The 27,416-nt window shown below is 35.7% G+C and overlaps 1 protein-coding gene across 5 annotated transcripts in view; it reads right to left on the bottom strand.

Moving 5' to 3' along the window:
- The window catches only part of LOC142860946 (uncharacterized), a 57,048-nt gene that overhangs the window by 10,353 nt on the left and 19,279 nt on the right, over nucleotides 1–27,416 (bottom strand). For 4 of the 5 annotated variants that reach the window (XM_076010355.1, XM_076010354.1, XM_076010356.1 and 1 more), the window contains 2 exons: nucleotides 27,062–27,157; nucleotides 6,729–6,902 (listed from right to left, as the gene is read on the bottom strand). In XM_076010355.1, the coding sequence (XP_075866470.1) occupies nucleotides 6,729–6,902; nucleotides 27,062–27,157 (270 nt within the window). The remainder of the gene's footprint in view (nucleotides 1–6,728; nucleotides 6,903–27,061; nucleotides 27,158–27,416) is intronic. The other variant, XM_076010358.1, reaches the window with a different exon arrangement.

Here is a 27,416-nt window from a genome sequence, read left to right as displayed (position 1 = left end):
GCAATGCTGGCCTTAAAGAATGATTTAGGAAGTATTCCTTCCTCTTGAATTTTCTGAAAAAGTTTGGGTAGAATTGGTACTTAACTGTTTGCTAGAATTCACTGAATGAAGCAATCTGAGGACCTGGAGTTTTCTTTATAAATGGTTATTTAGCTGTTTCTCTTGGAGTAAGCATTTGTAGCAGAAACTTGTGTTGCATAAGAAAGATCTCAAATCAATGACATCAGACACTTTCAAGTATTTTCTAGTATTTTAAAAATACTAGAAAAGAACAAATATAACCCAAAAGCAAGCAGAAGAAAGGATTAAAGATCAAAATGGAAAACAATGAAGTCAATATACTTATAAACATAAGTATACCTTATGTTTCCTATATCTAAATTTCCTATATTTAAAATTTCCCATAAATTCTGTTTTCATTAATACTCAGTTCTAAATACTTTCCAATTTCCCCCTTTGAAGTCTTCTTTGAATTGGATTATGTAGAAGTGCATTTAGTTTCCAATCCAAATTTATGGATTTTACAGATCTTTCTGTTATTGATTTTTAAGTAAATTTAAATCTCTTCTGGGAGAAAATATTTTATATGATTTGAATCCTTTAAAATTTATTAAGACTTGTTTTATAACCAAGAAAGTGATATACCTTGGTAAATATTCATCTGCCCTTGAAAAGCATGTATATTCTGCCGTTTCATTAATATTTTGTGTGGGGAGGAGCAGAGGAATAGCTTACAAATGTCAATTAAAGTATTTAGTTTTATTCAAGTCTGTTTCTTTGCTTCTTTTCTACTTCCTGTTTTATTAATTTATTAGTAGAAAGATGTTGAAATCTGACTGTATCTGGATCTATTTCTCCTACCAGTTCTATCAGATTTTTCTACAAATATTTTGAAAAAGTCTTACTAGCCTAAGTTTAATATTAAATCCTTTTGATAAATGGATCTCCATCAATATGAAAAAAATCTTAATCACTAGTATTCTTTTCTCTGAAATTGATTTCATCTGATTGACACAGCACTACAGCCTTTTCAATAATTTTATCATTGTATAACTTTTCCATCCTTTTCTGTTTAGCCTATTTTTCTTTTAATCTAACATGTTTCTTTTATAGGCAGTATATTATTGGGTCTTACTGTATTTGTCTCCTGTAGAAACATCCCCTTTAAATGGGGTGTTTTAGATCATTTACATTTTCTGTAATTATCAATATGGTAATATCTTTAATCAGTATACTTTAAAGTAATATTGCATGTTACACAAATATGACTTTTGCAACAGTGTCCTTTCTCTTCTCTCCTATTAGCCTTTAGGCTATAATTGCCATATCTTTTACATATATGTTATAAACCCATGATCATTTTTGTTATTTTTGTTTAAAGTATTGTTCTTAGAGATTCAAATAGAGAAAAATCTCTTATACACATAACCACATAGTCATTATTTCCTGTTCTTCATCTAAATTTCCATCAGATATCAAAATATTTCTCATAGTACAGGTCTGCTGGTGATGAAATCTATCACCTTTGAATATGTGAAACGTCCTAATTTTCTCATTGTTTCTGACAATTATTATTACTGAGAACAGAATTCTATATTGACAGTTTTTTTGCTTTTAAAACTCTACATATAATGTTCCACTATCTTTCCTCTTGACCCATTTAAGGAGAAATCCCCTATAATCTGTGTCATTTTACCTCCACAAAACATGTCTTTCCTCTCTACCTGCTTTTGAGATTTCCTTTAACACTGGCTTAGAGTATTGTGATTACGATTCCAGTGCCTTGGTGTGGTTTTCTCTATGCTTATTGTGCTTGGAGTTTGAAGAGTTTCTTAGATTGGAGGGTTCCCATCACATCTGGAAATTTTTTTATCATCCTCAAAGTATTATTTTCTGTTCCCTGCCCTCTTTCCTTCAAGGACTCCAATTCCAGGTACATCCGACTACCTGATGTTCTCCTATAGCTCATAGGAGCTATTTTTTTTTTCAAATATTTTTCTGTTTCATTTGGTTTCATGGTTTCTATCACTGTGTGTTTAAGTTCACTAATCTTTTCTTCTCCAATGTCTAATCTGCCCATTAATTCTTGCCCTATGCATTTTTCATTTCAAACGTTATAGTTTTCATTTACAGAAATTTTATTTCCATCTTTTCTGTTACACTGAACGTTGATCTTCCGTATCTCTGAAGTTTTAGAAAATATGGAACTCAGTTGTAATACTGTTTCAATGAACTTATTGGCTAATTCTGAATCCATGTCAATTTACTGATTAGTCTCTTCAACAAGGCCCATGTTTTCCCATATGTTTGTGTGTCTGATATTTCAATGGATGGAAGATATTGTAAATTTTACTTTGTTGGATGCTGAATACTTTTGGATTCCTATATGTATTTGTGTGCTTTGTTTCAGGATGCCCTTAAGTCATGTGGAAACAATCTGATATGGTCAGGTCTTACTTTTAGGAAATTCTGGGGCACACAAATTCCTCACTACTGAGACAAGACTTTTCTGAGCACTCTAACCAATACTCTGTGAATTGAGTTTTTCCACTCTGGCTAGTGGAAACAGTCTTTTCTAATCTGTGTGTGAGTGCTGCATACTGTTCCCTCTAATTCTTTTCAAAAGTTATTTCATTAATTTCCTCACACACACATGCTAATTAGCACTTCACTGAATACTCAAGGAGGCCCCTTTACAGATCTCCAGACTTCTCTCTCAGTGTAGGTGTCTCCTGCAGGCCACTAGCACTTCTGAACCCCTACAGCACCATGTTCTAGGAAAGTATGGCTGAGAGGTCTTCATCTGGCTTCCTCTACCTAGCTTCCTTTACCCCACTTGGAAGATCCATCCCAGCCATGCCAGTCTGAGAATACTGGAGCACCAAAATGCTTGGCACAAATAGCTGACTGGGAAGAGATTCCAGAGGAAACCAAGAAAACCAGAGACAACTGCTCCCCACCCAGATCCCTGATCATAAAGCATAGTGTCACTCTGAGAAAAACAAGACACTGTTCCAGCCCCTGAGATCCAGTATATTGGCACATAGCTTTCTTTTACTCAAGAACACAGGCAAGCCATAATAATAAAGAGCTCTAAAACTCTCCTCTAGAAAACTGACTTTGTATAGAAAAAAGCGTAGGTAAGTTCAAGCCTAAGGTCAACCTTGAAAACAATGGAAATTCAATGATAACCAATTAAGAAGGTGTTAGATCCATGAAAGCAAGCTAAACCACAAACCAACTGAAAGTCTACCGAAGATAACAAGGGAAAGAAACAGCCAAGAAAAGGCATCCAGGGCAATCAGATTTGTTCCTTTCTAACACGTTCATACAAATACATTAACATACAGATTTTCTACAATAATGATTTTGAAACATATTTTTTAGGAGATGACTTCTAGAATACTGGCATGAAAACTAACTTCAAAAACTGGCCTCAAAGACTACACTCTGAAATGGGCCCAAATTTAAATGGAGGAAACTGTAAGCAAAAATATAGCCCAGGGCACTGTTAAAAACAATAAAGAAATAAGTCAGCAATTAATAGAGGCTAATAGTGGAGGGTGATAGCAGGCAGACAGGCTAATCAGGAAAGGAGAAACTCAAAAAGAAATAATCAACCTGTAATTATTACTTCGTATAATTTGTTTCAGATTTTTAGATTTTTTTCAAATTTTGGAACATTTACATTATATATACTAGTTAAGTGTCCCAAGGCTAGAAATCCAAAGTCTGAAATGCTCCAAAGAGCATTTCCTTTCAGCATCATGTTGGACTCAAACAATTTTGCATTTTAGAGCATTTAAGATTTTCAGATTTGGGGTGCTGAACCTAACGATGCATTATTGAGATTTAAACATATAGTTGTAATATGTATAAAAATAATACCACAAATGAAGAAGAAGAACTAGAGTTACATAAGTAACAGTTCTGTATCTCACTGGCGTTAAGGCAGTATAAATCTAAAGTAGATTCTGATAGTTCTAGGGCAACCACTAGTTAAATAATTTTTTTAAATGAAAACAATCATTAAACGAATTAAAATGTTATACTATATCTACTTTGTGAAAAAAGCAGAAAACAATAGAAAATCAAAAAAGCATGAAAAAACAAAAAATAAAATGTAATATGTAAACCCAACTACAGATGTTTCTCAACTTACCCATCACACACCCATCATAAGTTGAAAATGCCATAAGTTAAAATGCATTTAATACCTAATAAACCCACTGTAAAGTTGAAATATTCTAAGTCAAATCATCGTAAATCCAGATGTTTTTTCACATAAAAGGTGGCTACATCCTAATAAATGCACTGTAAAGTTGAAAAAGTCTTAAGTTGAGCCATTGTAAGTCCAAATGCTCCTCAACTTCCAGTGGCATTACATCCTAATAAACTCATAGTGGAGTTAAAAAATCATCAAGTCAAACCACTGTAGTAAGTCAGGGACTGTCTATTGATTATAACAGAAAAATAGAAATGTATTTAAAAGACCAACAGAAAGGCAGCAATTCTCAGGTTGTACAAAATTCAAACACACAGTATATGCAAGAGATCTACTTTAGATTCAAAGATATAAATACACTGAAAATTAAAAGACAGAAATAGATTTTTCAAGCATATGGAATTCATAAGCCTGGAGTAGCTATCCTAATATCATACAAAAATATACTTTAATACAAAAACTATTGCTAAGGATAAAGAGGGACATTTTATAATGATAAAAAGATCAATCAATATAAAGAAACAATATAAAAAAACATAATTCTAAGCATATGTGTCGCTAACAACAGAGCTTCAAAGTACATGAAGCAAAAACTGACAAAATTGAAAGGAAAAATACAAAAGTCAACAATTGGAGACTTTAACATTCCACTTTCGATAGAAAAAATTGTCAAAATATAAATAAGGAAATAGAAGACATGAATGATAACATAAAGCAACCAGATCTAAGAGACAGAACACTTCACTTTAAAACAGAAAGACAGTCTTCAAAAGTGCATATGAGATATTTCCTTCCTCAGGATAGATTTAAAAGGATTCCCTGACCACAGCCAAAAGAAATCACAAATCAGTAACACAAAAGAATTCTGAAAATTCACAAATAGGCACAAATTAAGTAACTTATTCCTAAGCAAAAAAAAAAAGTCAAAGAAGCAATGACAAGGAAAATTAGAAAAACAGCTAAGATAAGTAAAAATGAAGATGTAACATGCCAAAACTTATGGGACACAGGTAAAGCATGCTTAGAGAAGAATTTGCAGCTGTAAATAACCACATTAAAAGGGATCTCAAATCAATAAACTAACCTTAGAACACTAGATAAGAAAAGTAATACAAACCCAAAGCAAACAGAAGAAAAGGAAACAAAAAAGATTAAAAATTAATGAAGGAGAGAATGGAAAAACTATAGCTGTTTCTTAGGGGAAAAATAAATCAACAAAATTGACAAAGCTCTGGTTAAACTGATTTTGGGAAGCAAAAGATTCAAATTACTAAAATTAAGGATAAAAGATATCACTAGCATTTGCACAGAAACAAAAAACAACTATAAGAGGGCTGGGCATGGTGGCTCACACCTGTAATCCTAGCAGCACTTTAAGGCAGGAGGATTGCTTGAGGTCAGAAGTTGGAGACCAGCCTGAGCAAGAGTGAGACCCTGTCTCTACTAAAAATAGAAAGAAGTTAGCTGGACAACTAAAAATATATATAGAAAAAATTAGCCAGGCATGGTGGCGCATGCCTGTAGTCCCAGCTACTTGGAAGACTGAGGCAGAAGGATTGCTTGAGCTCAGGAGTTTGAGGTTGCTGTGAGCTAGGCTGATGCCATGACACTCCAGCCTGGGCAACAGAGTGAGACTCTGTCTCCAAAAAATGGAAAGAATTATAAGAAAATGCTATAAACAACATATGCCAACAAATTATACAACTTAATGAAAAGGAAAAATCCCTATAACAAAAACTAATGAAATCAACTCAAGAAAAAATAAAAATCTGAAAAGACTTATAATAAGTAAAAAGATTGAATTAATAGTCTTAAAACTTCCCATTGAAAAAAAAAAAGCTCAGGTCCAGATGGCTTCAACAGGGAGTTTTCCCAAACATTTAAAAAGAAATATCAATTACAAGGAAAGGAAAAAAGGGAAAGGAAAGGGGAAAGGAAAAAGAAAAGGAAAGGAGAAAGGAAAGGAAAAAGAAGAAAGGAAAAGAGAAAGGAAAGGAGAAAGGAAAGGAGGAAGAAAAAGGAGGAAAGAGAGAGAAAAGAAAGAAAGAAAAAGGAAGATAAAGAGAGAAAGAAAAGAGAAAGGAAAGGAAGGAGAGGTGAGGGGGGAGAGGGGTAGAGAGAGAGAGAGAAGAAAGGAAGGGAAGGGAAAGGAAGGGGAGGCAAGGGAGGGGGAGGGGAGGGGAGGGGAGGAGGAAGAGGGGAGGGAAGGAGAGGGGGAGGGAGGGAGGGGGTGTGGGCGGGCAGGCAGGCAGGCAGGCCAGCCCTTGCCAACTCATCCTATGATTCTGATATTGCCCCAGTATCAAAATCAGACACAGGAAAAGAAAACTACAGACCAGAGGTGGGAAACCTTATCATATTGGAAGGCTGCATTTATTTACCTGTAATCAAATAAGGCCAGATTTAAGAAACTTCAACTAACTATTCTTACAAATGTACATAATTTTGTAAAAATATAACTACTATGTACTTAATAATTTTAAAAAATGAATTTTAAAGTTACCTTTTAATGACTTTTGTTGTATCTGCTTTTTGTTGGGAAATATTTGAATATTTGATTGCAGCATGGAGGTCTGCAGTTTCAGCTGATCCTGTGGATGGGTATCAGTCACCTGTGACCTTAAGGGCATCTTGATTTGGGTCAGGTAGGAGAATGTAGATCTGCAGCAGTAAGTGGCTGAAAAGCAAGAAAGTATTTCTCCAGCACGTTGCAGAAAGTGTGGGTATTCTGCATTTTTCCATAATTCACCTGGATCTTTCTTAACAACAAACAATGACTTCTACTGTCATTGTTGTCATGTCATCTACTGAGAAGCTCAATCAATTCCATCCATCGTTCTTTAGGTGCCTTGGTGATACCAACTAGGTGAGGCTGAAATGCTAATTTGAGTGTGATGTCATGATTTTCAAAGCCAGTGAACCTTTCACTGTATTCTCTAATTAATAAGTCTATAACAGCTGCCTGTTCTTCAGATGATTTCCATATAGTATCCTGCTAATCAATGATCTTTGCTAACTGGGGAAAATGTTCACCTGAAATTTCGTTTTGAAGAAGTGTTTTGGAAAGATAGCTTTTTTTGAAATGTTTGGATTTTTTGCCACATATCACATATATACTTAGATTTAAAAACCTTGCAAAGACAGATCATTTTGATTTGACATGGTATCACACAGAATGCTGCATTCCTATAGAAATCTTCTTTTAATAATTTACATTGCTGATTCTGTTATTCATAAAATTTGATTATCTGTTCTCACAGAGATAAAATTTTGGCTAACACCTATCCCTGTGACAGCCAATGCACTTTAGAATGATAGGGCAAATCCACACTCAATACCTCATCCTTCAACTTTTGCATGTTACAAAATTAACAATGTCGTGTTGCACTTGCACAAATATAGTGAACAATACTTGTCACTTGCTGCAAAGTGTCACTTAAAATAGCAGCTTTAGCTATTTTAGCAGCTTTAGATTTTGCAGATGCAAGATACAATGAAAACAAATGAGAGCCTCTGAATCTGTTCATAATTTTATCTGTGCAATAAACATTTCATCTTTCCCATCACAGAAGTTGCACCGTCTATAAATACACTAAATTTACCAAATTCAATCCAACTTCACAACATTTATCTTGGAAGTTGTTGAAGATATCTATTCCACATGTTCTGTTCCCAAGAGTTGCCCATAGACAGTAATTCTTCGTAGCAAAGATGATCTTTTTGATCATCTTTATGATCTTTTGATCATCTGTTATGACCCAAATGAAGTATAAAACCTGCGCCAAGTCAGTATTATCAATTGATTCATCCAAAGCGACTGAATAATATATATTTTCCTTTTGAAGTCCTGCATGAAGTTGTTCTGTTAAGTCAAAGGCTAATTCATGCTGCTATGGTTCACCTTGAAAGAGGCAGTCCTTTGTACTAAAAACATTATCCGGGTCTAAGGATCTCACAACTTCAACAATACATTCTTTCACAATTTCTACATCACTGAATGGCTTCCCTTTTTCCCCAAGTATATAAGCTACTTTGTAAGTTTCTTCAGTGGCATTAGTCTCACGTCTTATTGCTGCTTCATAGAACTGTCTTTGTTTCTGCTTTTCATCTTTTAATTTCTTCAATACAACCTTTCACGCCTCTTCCTCTAATTTAAAATATTTGTGGTCCTTACGAGCGTTATGGGCATTGAATTTCTTTAATGTTGATATTGCAGTATCACAAAGCAAGCAAATCATCTTATCTTTAGCAGAAACAAAATAAAATTGCAATTGCCAACCCTTATTAAAAGATATTTTCTTCAGAATTCTCTTGGTCTTCTTTGACATGATGGACTATTAAGCAGACAGAATTTAAAAATACTGTTGAGCTGTGCAACTCTTCACATTCCACTTCAGACAAAAACACAGTGCACCACTGTCAAAAGCTCGTAAGACTGGCGTACTCGACCCCATAAACTCTCACCAACCAGCCTCATGAGATAGTGAGCCAGCTGGGCAGGGGAAGTTAAAACTAGATCACCAGGGTAGCAGCTGTCAATTTAGCCTCTTATGGCTAATGTTCTAATTGTGCCAGTCAATGTGGGAGGATTATTTTGTTAAAACTTATTTTATTCTTTGGCATTCTAAATACGTTCATTTTAAAAATAAAAAGATAAAAATGTATTCATAAAAATAAAAGAATATGTTCTGTAAAATTTGGATTCATTCAAAAAGCCATACTTAGGGACCTAGAAGGTCACAAGTTCCTCACCCCTGCTACAGACCAATGTGACATGACTATAGACCTATGAATCCTCAACAAAATACTAGCAATTTTTGTCCAGTAACATAAAAAGGATTCTACACCAAGATCAAGTGGGATTTATCCTCATAATGGAAAACTGATTTATCATTTGAAAATCAATTAATACACTACATAAGTAGACAAAAGACAACCAGTCATCTCAATATACACAGAAAAAGCATTTTACACAATTGAACACTTTTTTTCTTGATAAAATCAGCAAACTAGAAATAGAGGCAAACTTCCCCAACCTGATAAAAGGCATTTGCAAAAAGTCCACAGATAACATCATACTAACCGATAAAAAGTAGAATGATTTTCCTTTAAGTTCAAATAAAAAAGATGCGAAATGTACTCTTGCCACTTACCCAGAAGATTCTAACCGAGAAAAGTGGGGTGGGGTGGGGTGGGGAGAAGCATCCGGATTGGAAAAAAAGAAGTAAAACTATCTGTATTTGCAGTAGCATGGTCTAAAATATAGAATGTCTTAGAAATCCACCAAAACATCATTAAAACTAATAGAGTTCAACAACATTGTAGGCTATAAGTTCACTAACAATGAACAAGCCATAAATGAAATTAGAAAGATAATTACATTTACAACAGCATCAAAAAGAATAAAATACTTACAAATAACTTTAATCACGAAGGTACAGAACTTACCATATGAAAACTAAAAAATGCTACAAAGAGGCCGGGCGCTGTGGCTCACGCCTGTAATCCTAGCTCTTGGGAGGCCGAGGCGGGCGGATTGCTCAAGGTCAGGAGTTCAAAACCAGCCTGAGCAAGAGCGAGACCCCGTCTCTACTATAAATAGAAAGAAATTAATTGGCCAACTGATATATATATAAAAAAAAAAATTAGCCGGGCATGGTGGCGCATGCCTGTAGTCCCAGCTACCCGGGAGGCTGAGGCAGAAGGATCACTCAAGCCCAGGAGTTTGAGGTTGCTGTGAGCTAGGCTGACGCCACGGCACTCACTCTAGCCTGGGCAACAAAGCGAGACTCTGTCTCAAAAAAAAAAAAAAAAAAAAAAATAGTAAAAAAAAAATGCTACAAAGAAATTAAAGACAGCTTCAATAAATGGAATGGCATCATATAAAGTTCTTATCATTAAGATGGCAATAAATGCCAAACTAACATCTAAATTCAATACAATCTATACCAAAATCCCAACTGCCTTTTTGTAAAAACTAACAAACCAATTTGAAAATTCATGTGAAAATTTAAGAAACTGAAAATAATTAAAACAATCCTGAAAAAGTAGAAGATTCCCCATTTCAAAATTAGCTACAAAACTACAATATCAAGACAGTATAGTAATGGGATAAGGATGAACACATGGAATGAAACTGAAGAGTTCATAAACACATATATATGTTCAGCTGATTTCCAACAAGGATGCCAAGAAAATTCAATGATTAAAAGACAATGTTTTCAAGTAATGATGCTAAGATAACTGCATATTTACATGCAAAACAATGAAAATGATTCCTTTGCTCATACCATACACAAAAATAATTGAAAATGGATCACAGATCTAAATTTAAAAGTTATTTACTTGGCCAGGTGTGGTGGCTCACACCTGTAATCTCAGAACCTTGGGAGGCAGAGGAAGAGGACCGCTGGAGGCCAGGAGTTTGTGACCGGCTTGACAACATAGTGAGACCCTATTTCTATAAAAAATAAGAAAAACTAGTGGTTTTACAGTTATATAGTGACACATAACTGTAGTCCCAGGTACTCAGAAGGCTGAGGTGGGAGGAACTCCATCAGCCTAGAATTTCAAGACTGTAGTAAGCTGTGTATATCAACTGCACTGCAGCCTGGGTGACAGAGGAAGACCTTCTCAAAAAAAAAAAGTTTTTATTTGAAGAAAATATACTAGTGAATCTTTGTGCCCTTGGGATTGACAAAGCCTTTTTTAGATACAGTACCAAACATACAAACAGGAAAGAAAAAAAAAAGAAAGAAAAGATAAAAGAAAATGGACTTCATGAAATGAAAAACTCTTTTGCAGAACTCAATAAAATCACAATCCACAAATGGGAAAAAATATGGCAAATAATATACCTATAGGGATGGGTACACAGAATACGTAAAGAACTCATACAACTCAACAATAAAAGGACAAATAACACAATGAATAATGAAAAAAGCAATTGATTTTTTTCATATTAAGCTTGTAGCCTGCAACTATGCTATAAAGATATATTCATTTTGGGAGTCTCTCAATTCTTTAGGATTTTCTCCTTCAACAATCATGCCTCTGAGAACAAAGGGTTTTATTTCTTCCTTTTCCATCTGTATACCTTTTAATTGGTTGTCTTGTTGCATTATCTATGATTTCCAGTAAGATGCTAAATAATAGTGGTAAGAATGGACATCCTAGCCTTATTCCTTATCTTAGGGAAAGAGCATGCAGTTTCTCGGCCATAAAGTATGTCTGCAGCAGGGTTTTTGTGGGTTTTTAAAAAAATTACATTGAAGAAGTTCCCCTCTTTTCCTAGTTTGCTTAGTTTTTATCATGAATCAGTGTTAGATTTTGTAGATACTTTTTCTGCATCAGCTGATATATGATTTTTCTTCTGTAAGCTGTTTGATGTGGTGGATTGATTAACTGATTTTCAAATGTTGAACCAGCCTTGCATACCTGAAATAAATGCCAGTAGGTCATAATGTCTATTTCTTTTTTTTTTTTTTTTTTGAGACAGAGTCTCGCTTTGTTGCCCAGGCTAGAGTGAGTGCCGTGGCGTCAGCCTAGCTCACAGCAACCTCAAACTCCTGGCTCAAGCAATCCTCCTGCCTCAGCCTCCCAAGTAGCTGGGACTACAGGCATTCGCCACCATGCCCGGCTAATTTTTTGTATATATATTAGTTGGCCAATTAATTTCCTTCTATTTTATAGTAGAGACGGGGTCTCGCTCTTGCTCAGGCTGGTTTCGAACTCCTGACCTCGAGCAATCCGCCCGCCTCAGCCTCCCAGAGAGCTAGGATTACAGGCGTGAGCCACCGCGCCCGGTCTATTTCTTTTTTATACACTTTTGGATTCCATTTGGAATTTTGCATCTATATTCACGAGATATATTGGTCTGTGGTTTTTCTTCCTTGTAAAGTCTTCATCTGCTTTTGGGATGAGAGAAATAATGGCCTTAAAGAGTTAGAAAGGTTCCCTCTGCATCTCTTTTGTAAAAGACATTGTAGAGAACTGATTTATTTCCTCCTTAAATGTTGAGTAGGAAACACCAGTGAAACCAAGAAAGTCTCATATTTTTTTGAAAGCTTTAATGATTCAATTTCTTTTACAGACATTGCCCTATTTGAATGATTTATTTCTCCTATGTTAAATATTAGTAGTCTGCATATTCCAAGGAATTACCCATTTCACCTAAGTAGGGGGTTGAGAAAACCAGGAATGAATGCAGACTGTACCAAAAGTCTGTACCTTATATTACAAATGCACACAATGACATCATTGAAGGACCCCATTCAATGTAGGAGGAAGTGCTTATCTAAATAACATTGAAAATAGAGTTTGTGAGACAAAAGGCAAATGTCCAGACAAGTACTGTACTTTGGTTGATAAAATCATAAAATTTCCCACATGGGTCTGATTAACAATTCTGATAGTGCTACACATGTATACAGTGAAAGAACAATTAAAGTACATGGATAATGGATGGTCAGATTTCTTACTGTTGGGTGTGGTCATTTACACATAAGCAAGGAAGGAAGCTAGAATGATCCACATTGTAATGAACAAGAGTTGAAGATATAAGTATAAATGCATGTGTCGCTTAATATAGACACAGATGGTTACATACAGAAAAACTTACAGATACATGTATTTACAGGGGTTAGTATACACATGTGTATTTCCCTGCTCTGTAAGTTGAGAGGGCAGACACCCTATTAGCACAAACACACCTCCAGCCCAGATCTTGGTTTCCAACATTATTCTTCAATAAAAGGAACCAGGTTATATGCAGAAATGGCTGGTTTTAGAACTGAGGAGGGAAATATACAAGATGAGCCTGGAACACTTATAGTAGAAAAGAAGTGCTCCAAAACAACAGCAACAAAATGCATAAATACCCACATCCAGGTATGAACTGTGCATAGTGACATTTTTCCAATGTCACATTTTCCATGTGTACAACATGGAAAAGTTGAGAAAAAAACATAACTTTATACTGGAGAAAACCAACTATCTCAGCCAAGGCATTTAAGGCCAAAATCAGAAGTCATAAAACATGGTGACAGTATGCATACTTGATATAATGTGACAAAAAATGGTTCTTTATCACTGTGGCCTTCTTCCCCAAAACCCATAATCCCAGTCTTATCTTGATAAAAACATCAGACAAATTCCAGGAAGTGGAATTTATATATATACTCTCACCAGGACTCCTCCAAACTGTCAAGTTCATCCAAAACAAGGAAAGTCTGGGAAACCACCATAGCCAAGAGGAGCCAAAAGAGACATGACAACTAAATGTACTACAGTACCCTGGAAGGGATCCTGGAACAAAGAAGGATATTAGGTAAAAATTAACAAAATCTAAATAAAACTATGTACTTAAGTCAATAATAATGTATCAATATTGGTTCAATAACTGTCAAAAATGTACCATACTAAAATGTTAATAATGGGGGAAACAGCATAGGGTATATGGTAATTCTTTCTATTATCTTCTCTATTTTTCTGTTAGTCACGAAATAAAGTGAACTTTTTAAATAGGCAAAGAAGATATATAAGTACCCAATAAGCATATAAAAAGATGTTCAGCAACATTAGCCATTAGGGAAATGCAAATAAAAACTACAATGAGATACCACTTTACAACTACTGTATTGGTATAATCAAAAAGACAGATAATAAAAAGTATTTGCAAAGATCTGCAGAAATCAGAAAACTCATGCATTGCTGGTGGGAATGTACCCACTTACTCCAGCTGCTACAAAAAAGAATCTTGCAATTCCCCAGAAGGTTAAACACAGAAGTACCCCATAACCCAGCAATCTACTTCTAGGTATATATACAAAATAACTGAAAATACATGTCCATGAGAAAAATTGTATCCAAACAATCATAGCAGAATTATTCATAATCATCAAAAAGTGGGGAAAAATGCAAATGTCTACCAACTAACAAATGGGACAAATAAAATGTGGTATTTCCATACAACATAATTTATATGGCCATAAAAACAAGTGAAATATTGATTCATGATACAATATGGATGAACCATGAAATCATTACACTAAGTGAAAGAAGCCAGGCAGAAAAGGTCACATATGATTCCATTTATACAAATCATCCAGATTAGGCAATTCCACACAAACAGAAAATTGATCAGTGGTTTCCAAGGACTACGGGGAAAGGAAAATTGAAAGTACCTGTTAATGGATACTGGGTTTGTTTTAGGGGTGATGAAAATGTTCTTAAAAAAAACACTGTAGTGATGGTTGTACAATTCTGCAACACACTGACAATGATTGAATTATACATGTTAAATTTCTGAGATGTACTATGTGAACTCTCTCTCCATAAAACTGTCAAGAAAATTGTTTACTATATACCTGTTTGATGGTGTATAGTCAATGACTTGCAACTGATATTAAGCATTGTTCTTACAGCCAACCACCTGGGTGAACTAACATTAATTTAAATCATTTTGTGTAGATTATTTATTTTGTTTGTATAGATCACAAATCATCTTTTAAAAATGACAATTTGGCTTCCCAATCTTAATGTTTTATTATTTTTTCTTGTGTGTAATGGACAGACCATCCTCTATGATATTTATTAAGATTGGCAATACTGAAGAACTACTATTACTCATTTGGAAGATATGGTATAATTTTTCAACAAATACTGAATGATATCATGTTTTGTCCACGTTTTTGACCGTTATTAAAGATTAAGAAGTAGCACCATTCTTAGTTTGGTAAACAATTCACAAAACATTTTATTTGGAGATAATTTTCAGATTGACATGCAGCTGGAAGAAATAATACAAAGATCCTGAATATCTCCCCTTACCCAGTTTTACCCAACGGTGCCATCGTGCCTAACTATATATAGTTCAGTATCAGCCAGGAACTGACATAGACTCAATCGATCTTATACTGATCTCACAAGTTTTACATGCATGAGTTGTGTGGATTTACCATATGTTAGATTTGCATGACAACCACAACAGTGGAGATAAGAATAGTCCCATCACAAGGATCCCACAAGCTCCCCTTTCCTAACCAGAGCCATCTCCCATCTTCCCTGCCTTCCTGACACTGGTGACCACTAATTTGTTCTCTATCTCTATGCTGTCATTTCAAGAATGTTATACAAATAAAATCATAAGTATTACAATAAATAGCCTAGCTTCATTTTTGATATTTAGCTGCTAATAGATTTCAAATCCCACCCCTTTGTCTCCACTCCTATCCAACATTTATTTAGACAAACCAATAATAAAGCCTAAGTGTTCCCTCTCCCGTGGTGCTAGAAGGAAATGCCAACCACACAAATTCCATGCTTCTTGTGTGGACTTACCCCAGCCCAAACTCCCAATGACCAAAAAAAAAAAGCAAGCCATTTTTCTGCCTTCTTTCTCAAGTCATTTTCATACCTGCCTGGGATCCCTCTCTGCCTGTCCCTACGAGTAATAAATGCTTTTTTATACTCTAGACATACATGGATCATTATCAGTCTGCCTAGCTAAACCAAATTTGGGGGAGGAAGAAGTCCATCCCAATTCTAGAGGTGACCAAAAGAAATATGTAAATTTTATTTATATATTTTTAATTTAGCTTAATATCTTGAGATTCATCCAAGTTGCTGCATGTATTGATAATTCATTATAAGTAACATTTCATGATATAGATATATTAGTTTAACTACTAGCCCATTCAAGAACATCTGAATTGTTTCAGCTTTAGGCTTAAACAATTTTATGGCTAAATGCCATAAAACCACTATGAAATTCATGCACCTGTTTTTGATGAAATGTAAATTTTCATTTTTTCTTTAAATAAATTTTAATTTCTCAAGCATAAATAAATGCCTAAGAGTACAACTAGTGGGTCATATGCTAAGTGTATATTTAGTTTTAAAAGAAATTGGCACACACACACAAACAGGAATTGACAAACCATTTTCCAGAATGACTGTACTATTTTATAATACCACCAAAAATGTATGAACAATCCAGTTTCTCCACATCCTCATCAGCACTTGTACTATCATGTTTATAAGGCATGCCTGCTAGCAATGAATTATCTGTATATTTTCTTTATTTTGTTGTACTTATTGAAAGATAATTTTGCTGAATATAAGATTCTTGGTAAAGTTTTCATTCAGCCGTGTGAATTCTGATCTCCACTGTCATAAGTGAGAACTCAGTGTTACTCTTATTTTGGTAATATAAGTAAGTGCATGATGAAAATATTTTCATTATGATGTGTCTGGGTGTAAGGCTCTTTGCATTTATCCTCCTATGAGTTTGCTGAGCTTCCTGGATGGGTAGATTGGCGTTCAACAAATTTTAGATGTTTTCAGAGATTTCTTCAAATAGTTTTCCTTTCCCTTTGTCTTCCTCATTATCTTATATCAATTGTGCCTATGTTGGTGTACCTAATGATACTGTATTTCTCTAAGGTTTTGTTCATTTTTCTTCATTACTTTACTGGCTCTTCTTCAAACTGCACAATCTACACTGATCTGCACCTGATTAGTAATTGTCCTGCCAACTCAAATTTACCATTCATCTTAATTAAATGTTTCATTTTGGTTACTGTACTTTTCTACTGCAGTATTTCCACTTGATTCTTTTTTACATTTTCTACATCTTTACTAAAATTTCTATTTTATTCATTATTATTATACTTTCCTTTAATCATTTACACATCATTTCCTTAGAAATAATCTATGGCAGTTAAAAAATATCTATGGCAGTTGCTTTTGATATCTACTAAATCGAACTTCTGAGTTCATGTACAAGCAGTTACCAATGCCATGCTGCTACTCCTGTGTATGAGTCCTGTTTCCTTGCATATCTCAAAATTATCTTTGCTGTGGAACAATGGACAACAGGTCCACTCAGTTAACATTGTTGAGTGACATCACCAGTTGGTGGAGTAGGCGATTCCAAGCTTAACTCCCCATAGAAACATCAAAAAATGAGGAGAAACTATAAAAACCAACTTAGAACTCTGGAAAATAATCAAAAATTGACAGTAACCAAGTGAATGCTAAATCAGGAAAGAGAACTTCAGGATGGTAGGAAAGTTTTGTGGCATTTTTACTTGTACAAGGAATCCTGGATAAGATTAACAGATGATTTCTCATCAGAAATCAAATGAAAGCCAGGAGACAGTGGGATAGCATATTTAAATTGCTGAAAGAAAATAACCATCATCAGAGAATTCTGTACCTGGTAAAGCTGTCCTTAAAATGAAAGAAATGAAGACATTCCCAGATAAACAAATGCTAAGTGAGTTTGTTACTACTAGACCTGCCAAGTAAGAAATGATAACACGTATCCTTCAGAATGAAATGAAAGAACACTAGACTCAAATCCAGATGAATAAATAAAGATCTCCAATAATGTTAACTACGTAATAGAACTCAAAAGACAAATGGTAAAAACCAAATATAAATTGACATTACTGGGTACACAATGTATAGAGATGTAATCTGTGACAATGACAACATAAAGGGGAAAGGGATGCTGTGTAGAAGCAAGAATTTTCATATGCTACTGAAGTTAAGGTGTAATCTTTTCGAACTAGACTGTTCTAAACTCAGGATGCTAAATGTGATCCCCCAAAGACAACATCTAAAAAGTATATACAAAGTAAATGAGAAGACAGTGAAAATGACTCACTACAACAATCAAGTGAACACAAAAAAGGCAGTAATAAAGGAAATATGGGATAAAAAAAAAGGCGTAACACATACAGAAAACAAATAATATGGACAAAGTGCTTCCTTATCAGCAATTACTTTAAATGTGAATGGATTGAACTCTGCAGAACTGCAGAAAACAAAACCATAGATAAGGGGAGACTACTATAATCCTCCAACTTCACTACTCTCTTTTTCAAAATTGTTTCAGATATATCTAGTTCCTTTGCCTATTTATATAAATCTTGGAAGGAGGCTATTTAGGTCCAAAAACCCTTACTGGGATTTTGACAGAAATGACATTAGGCCTATAGATCAATTTGGAGAGAACTGACATATTTACTATGTTGATTCTTTCAATCCATAAAGTGACCAGTGTCTTCATTTACTTAGGTATTCCTTCATTTCTTTCATCAGCATTTTGTCATTTTCAGCATAAAGGTCCTATCCATATGTTAATATTTCTTAAATTTATACACCAAAGTTATTTTATTTTATATGTAATAATTTATATGGAATAAGTGGTGTTTCCATGTGTTCTTTATAAGTGAAGAGAAACGGACTGATTATATGTGTATTCATCTTATATCCTGACACTTTGTGAAAATTATTCACTAGTTCTGGGAGGTTTTCTAAAATAAGATTCCTTGGAAGATCAAGATGGCAGACGAGAAACACTGCCAGACACAGTATCTCTGCAGAAAAGACAGATTCTAGCAAAAATTAGAAGAAATAAGCAAGCAGACAAGCATACGTCAGATGAGGGTGGGAAGGAGGGGTACCTGAGATCACGGGAGACTCCATGGGAGGAGGTTACGGAGGAGGACTGGAAGCAGAGACCTCCAGAGAAGCCTGGAGACCAGCGGCAAGGGTAGGTGGAGAAGTTAAATTCCCCTCCCTTGCATCTCGGACTGTTGGTGGGTTCCCCAGCAGGTGGAGAGACCTGCGAACACCAGCCCAGAGATGGCCACTGCCAGTGAGTGGTAAGCCTATAGTGGACGCGGCACCAGGCTCCCAACTCCTGCAGGGCACTTCCCTGTGCACAGACCAGAGCCGCGCGGCAGGCACCATATTGCCTCCATCTCCTCTCCCCCGACCCTGTCTGCAGCTGCCGAGAGGGACAATATAGCCACCAGCCAGAGGCACCTCCATGGAACGGGGCCTTCACTTTGGGGGCCATACAGCTGACTGAGGGGAACTCAGAACGGTGAGCTCCTTACCTGCCAGTCCTCCCAGGTGCTGCTGGCACGGTGATCCCAGGAGAGCGGGGCAGACCCTGAGGCTGAGAGACACAGACCCAGCTTGGGCTCCCCGTGGGTGAATTGGGACTGGAACTCCTCTCCCTGGTGGGGATATAGTTTGAACTCTGGGGCCCAGAGGTCAGACCTGCAGACCAGATCCCGTGCACCCAGATCTCGCATTGCCCAGGGCACAGAAGGGATATACACGAACAGCCTACTGAGGTGTGTGTGCCTTCAGGGGCAGATCAGCGTCCTAGAGGGCAACCCTCCTCCCAAAGGGAGGCCGTATGCCCAGCCCAGGTGGCGTTCCTGCAAAGGGAACATCCCAGCTGGCATCGCAGCCAGGGGAGGCCCAGTGGTGTGAGGTCTGGCCTGCTGGCAGAAGCCCAGGAGCAGCCACAGAGTTGGGGAGGGTGGAAAGAAGCATATAAACAGAAGCAAAAACAAAGACCATATGATCCTCTCAATAGACGCAGAGAAAGCATTTGACAAAATTCAACACCCTTTTATGATAAGAATGCTCAACAAAACAGGCATGGATGGGGCTTACCTAAAAATGATACAAGCCATATATGACAAACCCACAGCAAATAACATACTGAATGGGGAAAAACTGAAAGCATTCCCACTTAGAACTGGAACAAGACAGGGTTGCCCACTATCTCCACTTCTGTTCAACATAGTGCTGGAAGTCCTCGCTACATCAATCAGACAAGAGAGTGGAATTAAGGGCATCCAAATGGGAGCAGAAGAGATCAAACTCTCACTCTTTGCTGATGACATGATATTATACCTAGAAAACCCCACGGATTCAACCATGAGACTCCTTGATCCGATAAATGAATTTGGTAAAGTCTCAGGATACAAAATCAATACACAGAAATCAGAGGCATTCATATACGCCGACAACAGTAAAAGTGAGAACCAAACCAAAGACTCAATTCCCTTCAAAATAGCAACAACGAAAATAAAGTACCTTGGAATATATTTAACTAAGGAGGTGAAAGACCTCTACAGGGAGAACTATGAAACACTGAAGAAGGAAATAGCAGAGGACGTAAACAGAGGGAAGAATATGCCATGCTCATGGGTCGGCAGAATCAACATTGTTAAAATGTCTATACTACCCAAAGTGACCTACAGAGTCAACACAATCCCTATCAAAATGCCATCATCATTTTTCACAGATATAGAAAAAATTTTACGCTTTGTATGGAACCAGAGAAGACCCCATATAGCAAAATCAATCCTATGCAATAAAAACAAAATAGGAGGTATCAATTTACCAGACTTCAAACTATACTACAAGGTTACAGTCAAACAGCTTTTTACTGGCACAAGAACAGGGACATTGACCAGTGGAACAGAACAGAGAACCCAGATATAAAACCATCCTCATATAGCCAACTAATCTTCGACAAAGCAGACAAAAACATACACTGGGGAAAAGGATCCTTATTCAATAAATGGCGCTGGGAAAACTGGATAGCCACATGTAGAAGACTGAAACAAGACACACACCTTTCACCTCTCACAAAAATCAATTCACGCTGGGTAACAGACTTGAACCTTAAGTGTGAAACTATTAGAATGCGAGAGGAAAATGTTGGAAATACTCTTGTAGACATTGGCCTACGCAAAGAATTTAAGAAGAAGATCCCAAAGGCAATCACAACAGCAACAAAAATAAACAATTGGGACCTGATCAAATTAAAAAGCTTCTGCACAGCCAAAAAGAAACTGTCAACAGAGCAAATAGACAACCCACAGAATGGGAGAAAATTTTTGCAAGCTAAACATCTGATAAAAGGCTGATAACTAGAATCTATTTAGAATTCAGGAAAATCAGCAAGAAAAAATCAAACCACCCTATCAAAAAATGGGCAAAGGACATGAACAGAAACTTCTCAAAAGAAGACAGAATAATGGCCAACAAACATATGAAAATATGTTCAACATCTCTAATCATCAGGGAAATGCAAATCAAAACCACAATGAGATATCACTTAACTCCAATGAGAATAGCCTCTATCCAAAAGTCCCCAAACAACAAATGCTGGCGTGGATGCAGAGAGAGAGGAACACTCCTACACTGCTGGTGGGACTGCAAACTAGTTCAACCTTTGTGGAAAGCAATATGGAGATACCTCAAAGCGATACAAGTAGATCTACCATTTGATCCAGCAATTCCACTACTGGGCATCTACCCAGAAGATCAAAAGTCACTTTATGAAAAAGACACCTGGACTTGAATGTTTATAGCAGCACAATTCACAATTGCAAAGCTGTGGAAACAACCCACGTGCCCATCAATTCTGAGTGGATCAATAAAATGTGGTATATGTATACCATGGAATACTACTCAGCTTTAAGAAACAATGGTGATTTAGCACCTCTTGTAGATTCCTGGATACAGCTGGAACCCATTCTACTAAGTGAAGTATCTCAAGAATGGACAAACCAGCACCACATGTACTCATCAGCAAATTGGTATTAACGGATCAACATCTAAGTGGACATATAGGAGTAACATTTATCGGCTGTTGGAAGGGTGGGAGGGGGGAGGAGGGGATGGATATCTTACAGCGAGTAAGATATGCAACATTTGTGGGATGGACACGCTTGAAGCTCTTACTGGGGGGGGGAGGAGGGCATGGGCAATATATGTAACCTTAACACCTGTACCCCCCATAATACGGTAAAATAAAAAAATAAAAGACAAAATAAAGGAAAACAAAATAAAAATTAAAAACTTAATTTCAGTTTGGAGAAACTTTGCTCTGCTAAGGCCTTACCAACTGAAATTATTACTAATATGTTTAAGCAATACTTAGGTTCAAAAATGAAACATACATTTAATATCATGTTCAAGTATTATAAAGGGGTTACATATAAAAATATTTTTATTATATAAATCTTTGTCATTTATATTTTAATTTTCACCATCTCTTAAAGCAATATCTAGATCCATTTGGAATTTCTTAGGTTTTGCTTCTTTCAAATTCTTTTTTCTTTTTTAAATAAAAAAACAAAGTAAGATTCCTTGGCATTTTCTACACATGGAATTACTTCATCATGTGGAAATATGGACAGTTTTATTTCTTCTCTCAGTCTGTACACATTCTCTTTTTTTTCTTGCCTTATTGTGTTTGTTAGAAGTTACAGTACTATACTGAGTAAGAATGGTGAGAGCAAACATCCTTCACTTGTGCCCAGATCTACAGGGAAAGTATTTAGTGTTTTAAAGGGAAAGCATTCAGTAAATATGATATTTGCTGTAGATTTTTTTTGGAGATGTTCTTTGATCAAGCTAAGGAAGTCCTGTTTATTTCTAGTTTGCAGAATTATTATCACAAACAGGAATTTTGTCATATATCTGTGTCTTCCTCTATTGTCTTAACACGTTATGTAAAATCATCAATTCTTGTTTAAATGTTTGGTAGAATAGTGAAAACTACAATTCTCTTGTGCTGGAAGATTGCTTTTTCTAGAGCTTTTGATTTTAAACTTAATTTATTTGATTCAAGTTATCTATGTCAACCTTTATGACAACCTATGGACCATTCAAATTATCTGTATCACCCTGAGTTTTTTGTTTTTTTGAGACAGAGTCTCACTCTGTTGCCCCAGCTAGAATGCCGTGGCCTCAGCTTAGCTCACAGGAACCTCAAACTCCTGGGCTCAATCAATCCTTCTGCCTCAGCCTCCCAAGTAGCTGTGACTACAGACATGTGCCACCATGCCTGGCTAAATTTTTTATATATTTTTAGTTGGCCAATTAATTTCTATTTTTAGTAAAAGATGGGGTCTCACTCTTGCTCAGGCTGGTCTCGAACTCCTGACCTTGAGGAATCTGCCCACCTCAGCCTCCCAGAGTGCTAGGATTACACTCGTGAGCCACGGCGTCTGGCCCTGACTGACTTTTGATAGTGTTGTGGCTCTTGAAGAACTGGTACATTTTGTCTATGTTGTAAAATTTATGAGCATAAAGTTGCCGACAATATTGCTTTGTTATCCTCTTACTGGATGCTGGTGTGATATTCCTTGTTTCTTTCCTGATATTGGTGATGTCTTTTTCATATTTTTGTCAATATTGCTAGAGGTTTATCAATTTTACTGATTTTTTCAAAGAACCACGTGTTTCATTAGTTTTCTCTACTGTTCTCTAATTTTCATTTTCACTGATTTCTGCTTTAGCTTTATTTCCTTCCTTCTGCTTGCAGAGATTTTATTTTCTTCTACTTTCTTAAAATAGAAGGTTAATTACATGTTGACACCTTTCATCTTTTCTGTGTTAGCATTTAGGGATATAAATTTCTCTATCAGAAAATTAGCTATTTCCAACATACACTGATACGTTGCATCCTTATTTTCACTCAGTTCTATGCATTTTTAAAATTTCTTTTGAAACGCTTCTTTGATCCATGCACTATTTAGAAGTTTGTTGCTTAATATTCCATTGAATGGATATTTTCCTATTATCTTTCTATTACTGAATCATAATTTGATTTTATTATGGCCAGAAAACACACTCGGTATGATTTCAGTTCTTTTAAAACTGTTGAAAATCCTAAAGACTCCTCCAAAAGACTCCTGGAATTGATAAAGAAATTCAGTGAAGTCTCAGGTTACAAAATTAACATATACAAATCAGTAACCATTTCTATACACTAATAACAGTCAAGCTGAGAGTTAAATCATGAACCTAATATCATTTACAATAGCTGCAAAGAAAATATCTAGGAATATACTTAATCAAAGAGATGAAAGATCTCTATAAGAATTACAAAACACTGATGAAAGAAACCATAGATGACACAAATGGAAAAACTTCCCATGCTCATGATTTGGAAGAATCAATATTATTAAAATGTACATAACGTCCAAAGTGTTTACAGATTCAATGCAATTCCCATTAAAATACCAACATCATTTTTCACAGAACTAGAAAAAAACAATTCCAAATTTCATATGGAATCAAAAAAGAGCCCAAATAGCCAAAGCAATCCTAAGCAAAAGGAACAAATCTGTAGGCCTCACATTACCGGACTTCAAATTTTACAAGGCTATGATAACCAAAACAGCATGATATTGGTATAAAGGTAGACAAATAGACCAATGGAACAGAATAGAGAACCCTGAAATAAAACCATACAGCTACAACCAACTGATTTTTGACAAAGCAGACAAAAACATACACTGGGGGAAGGACACCCCTGATTCCATAAATAATGCTGGGAATATTGGAGAGCCACATGTAGAAGAATGAAGATGGATCCTTATCTCTTACCATACACAAAAATTAACAAGATGGATCAAAGACTTAAATATAAGACCTAAAACCATAAAAATCCTAGAAGAAAAAGTAGGAAACTCTTCTGGACATCGGCCTAGGCAAAGAATTTATGAATAAGACTCCAAAAGCAAATACAGAAACAACAAAAATAAATAAATTGGCCTTAATTAAACTAAAAAGTTAAGGAAAAAAAATCAACTGAATAGGCAACTTACAGAATAGGAGAAAATATTCATAAACTATACATCCGACAAAGGACTAATATACACAATCTAAAAAGAATTCAAACAAATCACAAGAAAAAAACAAATAATCCCATCCAAAAGTGGGTAAAAGACAGGAACAGACTGTTTTCAAAAGAAGATATACAAATGGCCAATGAACATATGAAAAAAAAGCTCAATATCATGAATCATCAGGGAAATGCAAATTAAAATCACAATGAGATATGGCTTTATCCCTGTCAAAATGGATGTTATTAGAAAGTCAACAAACAACAGATATTGGTGTGGATGAGATGAAAAGAGAATGCTTATACACTGTTGGTGAAAATGTAAGCTAGTATAACCTCTATGGAAAACAGTATGGAGATTCCTCAAAGAACTAAAAGCACACCTACCATTCGATCCCACTAGGATTTCTACCTAAAGGAAAAGAAGTAATTATATCAAAGAGACATCTGCAACTGAATGTTTACTACACCACAATTCACAACTGCAAAGATATGGAATCAACCTAAGTGCCCATCAACTGATAAATCAATAAAGAAAACTGTGTGTGTGTGTGTGTACACCCATGGAGTACTACTCAGCCATAAAAACGAATGAAATGATGTCTTCTGCCACAATTTGGATGAAACTGGAGACCATTATCCTAAGTGAAGTAATTCAGGAATGGAAAAACAAATACCACATGTTCTCACTTGTAAGCAGGAAGTAAACAATGTGTATACATGGTTATAAAATGATGTAACAAGCATTGGAAACTGAAAAGGGGGGATGGAGAGCAGAGGCCAAAAGATAAAACACTACCTATCAGGTACAATCTATCCTACTCTGGTGACAGGTACACTAAAAGCCCTGGCTTCAGCATAATACAATACATCCAAGTAGTACAAAACATTTGTACCCCCTAAGTGTACCGAATTTTTTTAAAACTAAATAAATCTGTTGAGGTTTGTTTATGGCTCAAGATCTATCAATCTGTCTATCTTCTGGAATGTTCCATGGGCACTTGAGAAAAAAGTATATTCTATTGTTATCGGGCACTGTACTATAAATTTTGCTTCAATCCTTTTGGTTGATGTTTCGTGTACTCTGAGGTTCTTGTTTGGTGCGGACACATTTAGGATCGCAGCATTTTTGCTGGATTGATCCTTTTATAATTATATAATGTTCTTTTTGTCTAATAATTTTCTTTACTCTGGAGTCTATTTAATCTGCTATTAAGAGGGCCATCCTTACTTTGTTTTGATTAATATATGTATGGTATATCTTTCTCTATTTTTTATCAACCTATGTTGTTAACTATGAGTTTCCAATAGATAACATTTTGAAATCATGTTTTTTGCTTTATCAATACTGCCAATTTGTATTTTAATTAGTGTATTTTGATCATTTACATTTAAGGTAAATATTCCTTAATGAGTCTCTATGCCCTTATTCCCTTTCCAATATTTTCCCTATAGAGATGAGAACAATCTTGTACAAACATAAATCAGACATTGCTCATTTGCTGAAAATCTACCACTAAATCAATAATAATATGAACTTATTTAGTAAGGCTTATGATACTCTTGCCTTTGGACTCTAGCTGCCTCTCTGACATCACTGTCTTCCCCTCCTCCTTTCAACCACTCTCCTTCAGCCACTGTGACTTTCTTATTATTCCTCAAAACTATAGGGCATATTCCTACCCAGGGCTACCAGCTGCTGTTACCCCAGCTAAAAAGAGGCAGAATCCTCACAGCTCATAGTCATTTCATTCAAATTTCTACCCTAATGTTGAACTCATTCAGAGTTCCCTGTTGTTCTTAAAGTAGCACACTCTATTATCAATCTAACCTTATTTAATTTCTTTGATAGTCTTTAACACCACAGAGTATTTAATACACACAAATATAAATATGAATTTATGTGTTTAGGGCTACCTGTATAAACTCACTTAAGGGTTTCTTTTTTTTTTTTTTACTACTTAGAAAATGACTGGCATATAGCAAATACTCAAAATTCACCTACTGAGTCAGAAACTGAGTATATAGAAGAATGTCTGACAAAAAAGAAATGCAGGACAATGGAGATAAGGTAGGCAACTCAATTGCTTTGATAAACAGAGAGTAACCAAGAAAAACAATAGTAAAGATGTGAGATTGCACTATAGGCAGGTATAAGAATGGTAAATATTAAAAAAAAATCAAAAAGGAGAACATTTTTTGTGAGAGTGCTAATTGGAGGTTTCATTTAGAAATCAATATTCTCAGTTACTTCCAAGGTTTAGGACCTCTAAAGAGATACTCTTGAAAAACGTCTCACAGGTGACAACCTCTGAATAAACTACAGGGAAATAATAAATCCCCGATGTTAATCTGTACATTTCACATTAACTCACCTGGGTAGCTCTGGCTTGAGGACTCTTCCTTGAGTATCCATGGTTCCTCCCCTTGCTCCAGCCTGAAGATCACCTCTGGTTTGGTAACACAATACCCTGTTAACAGGAAATAATTTAGGACTAAACCAAGCAGTCTAGACTTCATGGCCACTGAAGGAGGGAGAAGCTTCTGGAGCTGCTCAGTGATGATGCCACTAGAACATTTCACTGGAGAGGTGAACATATGACTCTTCTGGTGGTCAAAGGTGATCCATCCACACTCATTTTCATAATTTTAAATATCATTAAACTACAGAGTGCCCATGGGCTTCATAAGCAAAAGAATGAAAAATGCTGTTTAGAGATACATAGTAAA

Source organism: Microcebus murinus, chromosome 14 (genome assembly GCF_040939455.1).
Source record: "Microcebus murinus isolate Inina chromosome 14, M.murinus_Inina_mat1.0, whole genome shotgun sequence".
In the NCBI taxonomy this organism is placed as follows: domain Eukaryota; kingdom Metazoa; phylum Chordata; class Mammalia; order Primates; family Cheirogaleidae; genus Microcebus; species Microcebus murinus.
Note: the sequence above shows the minus strand (reverse complement) of the source record. Positions and strands in the feature narration are given on the sequence as shown.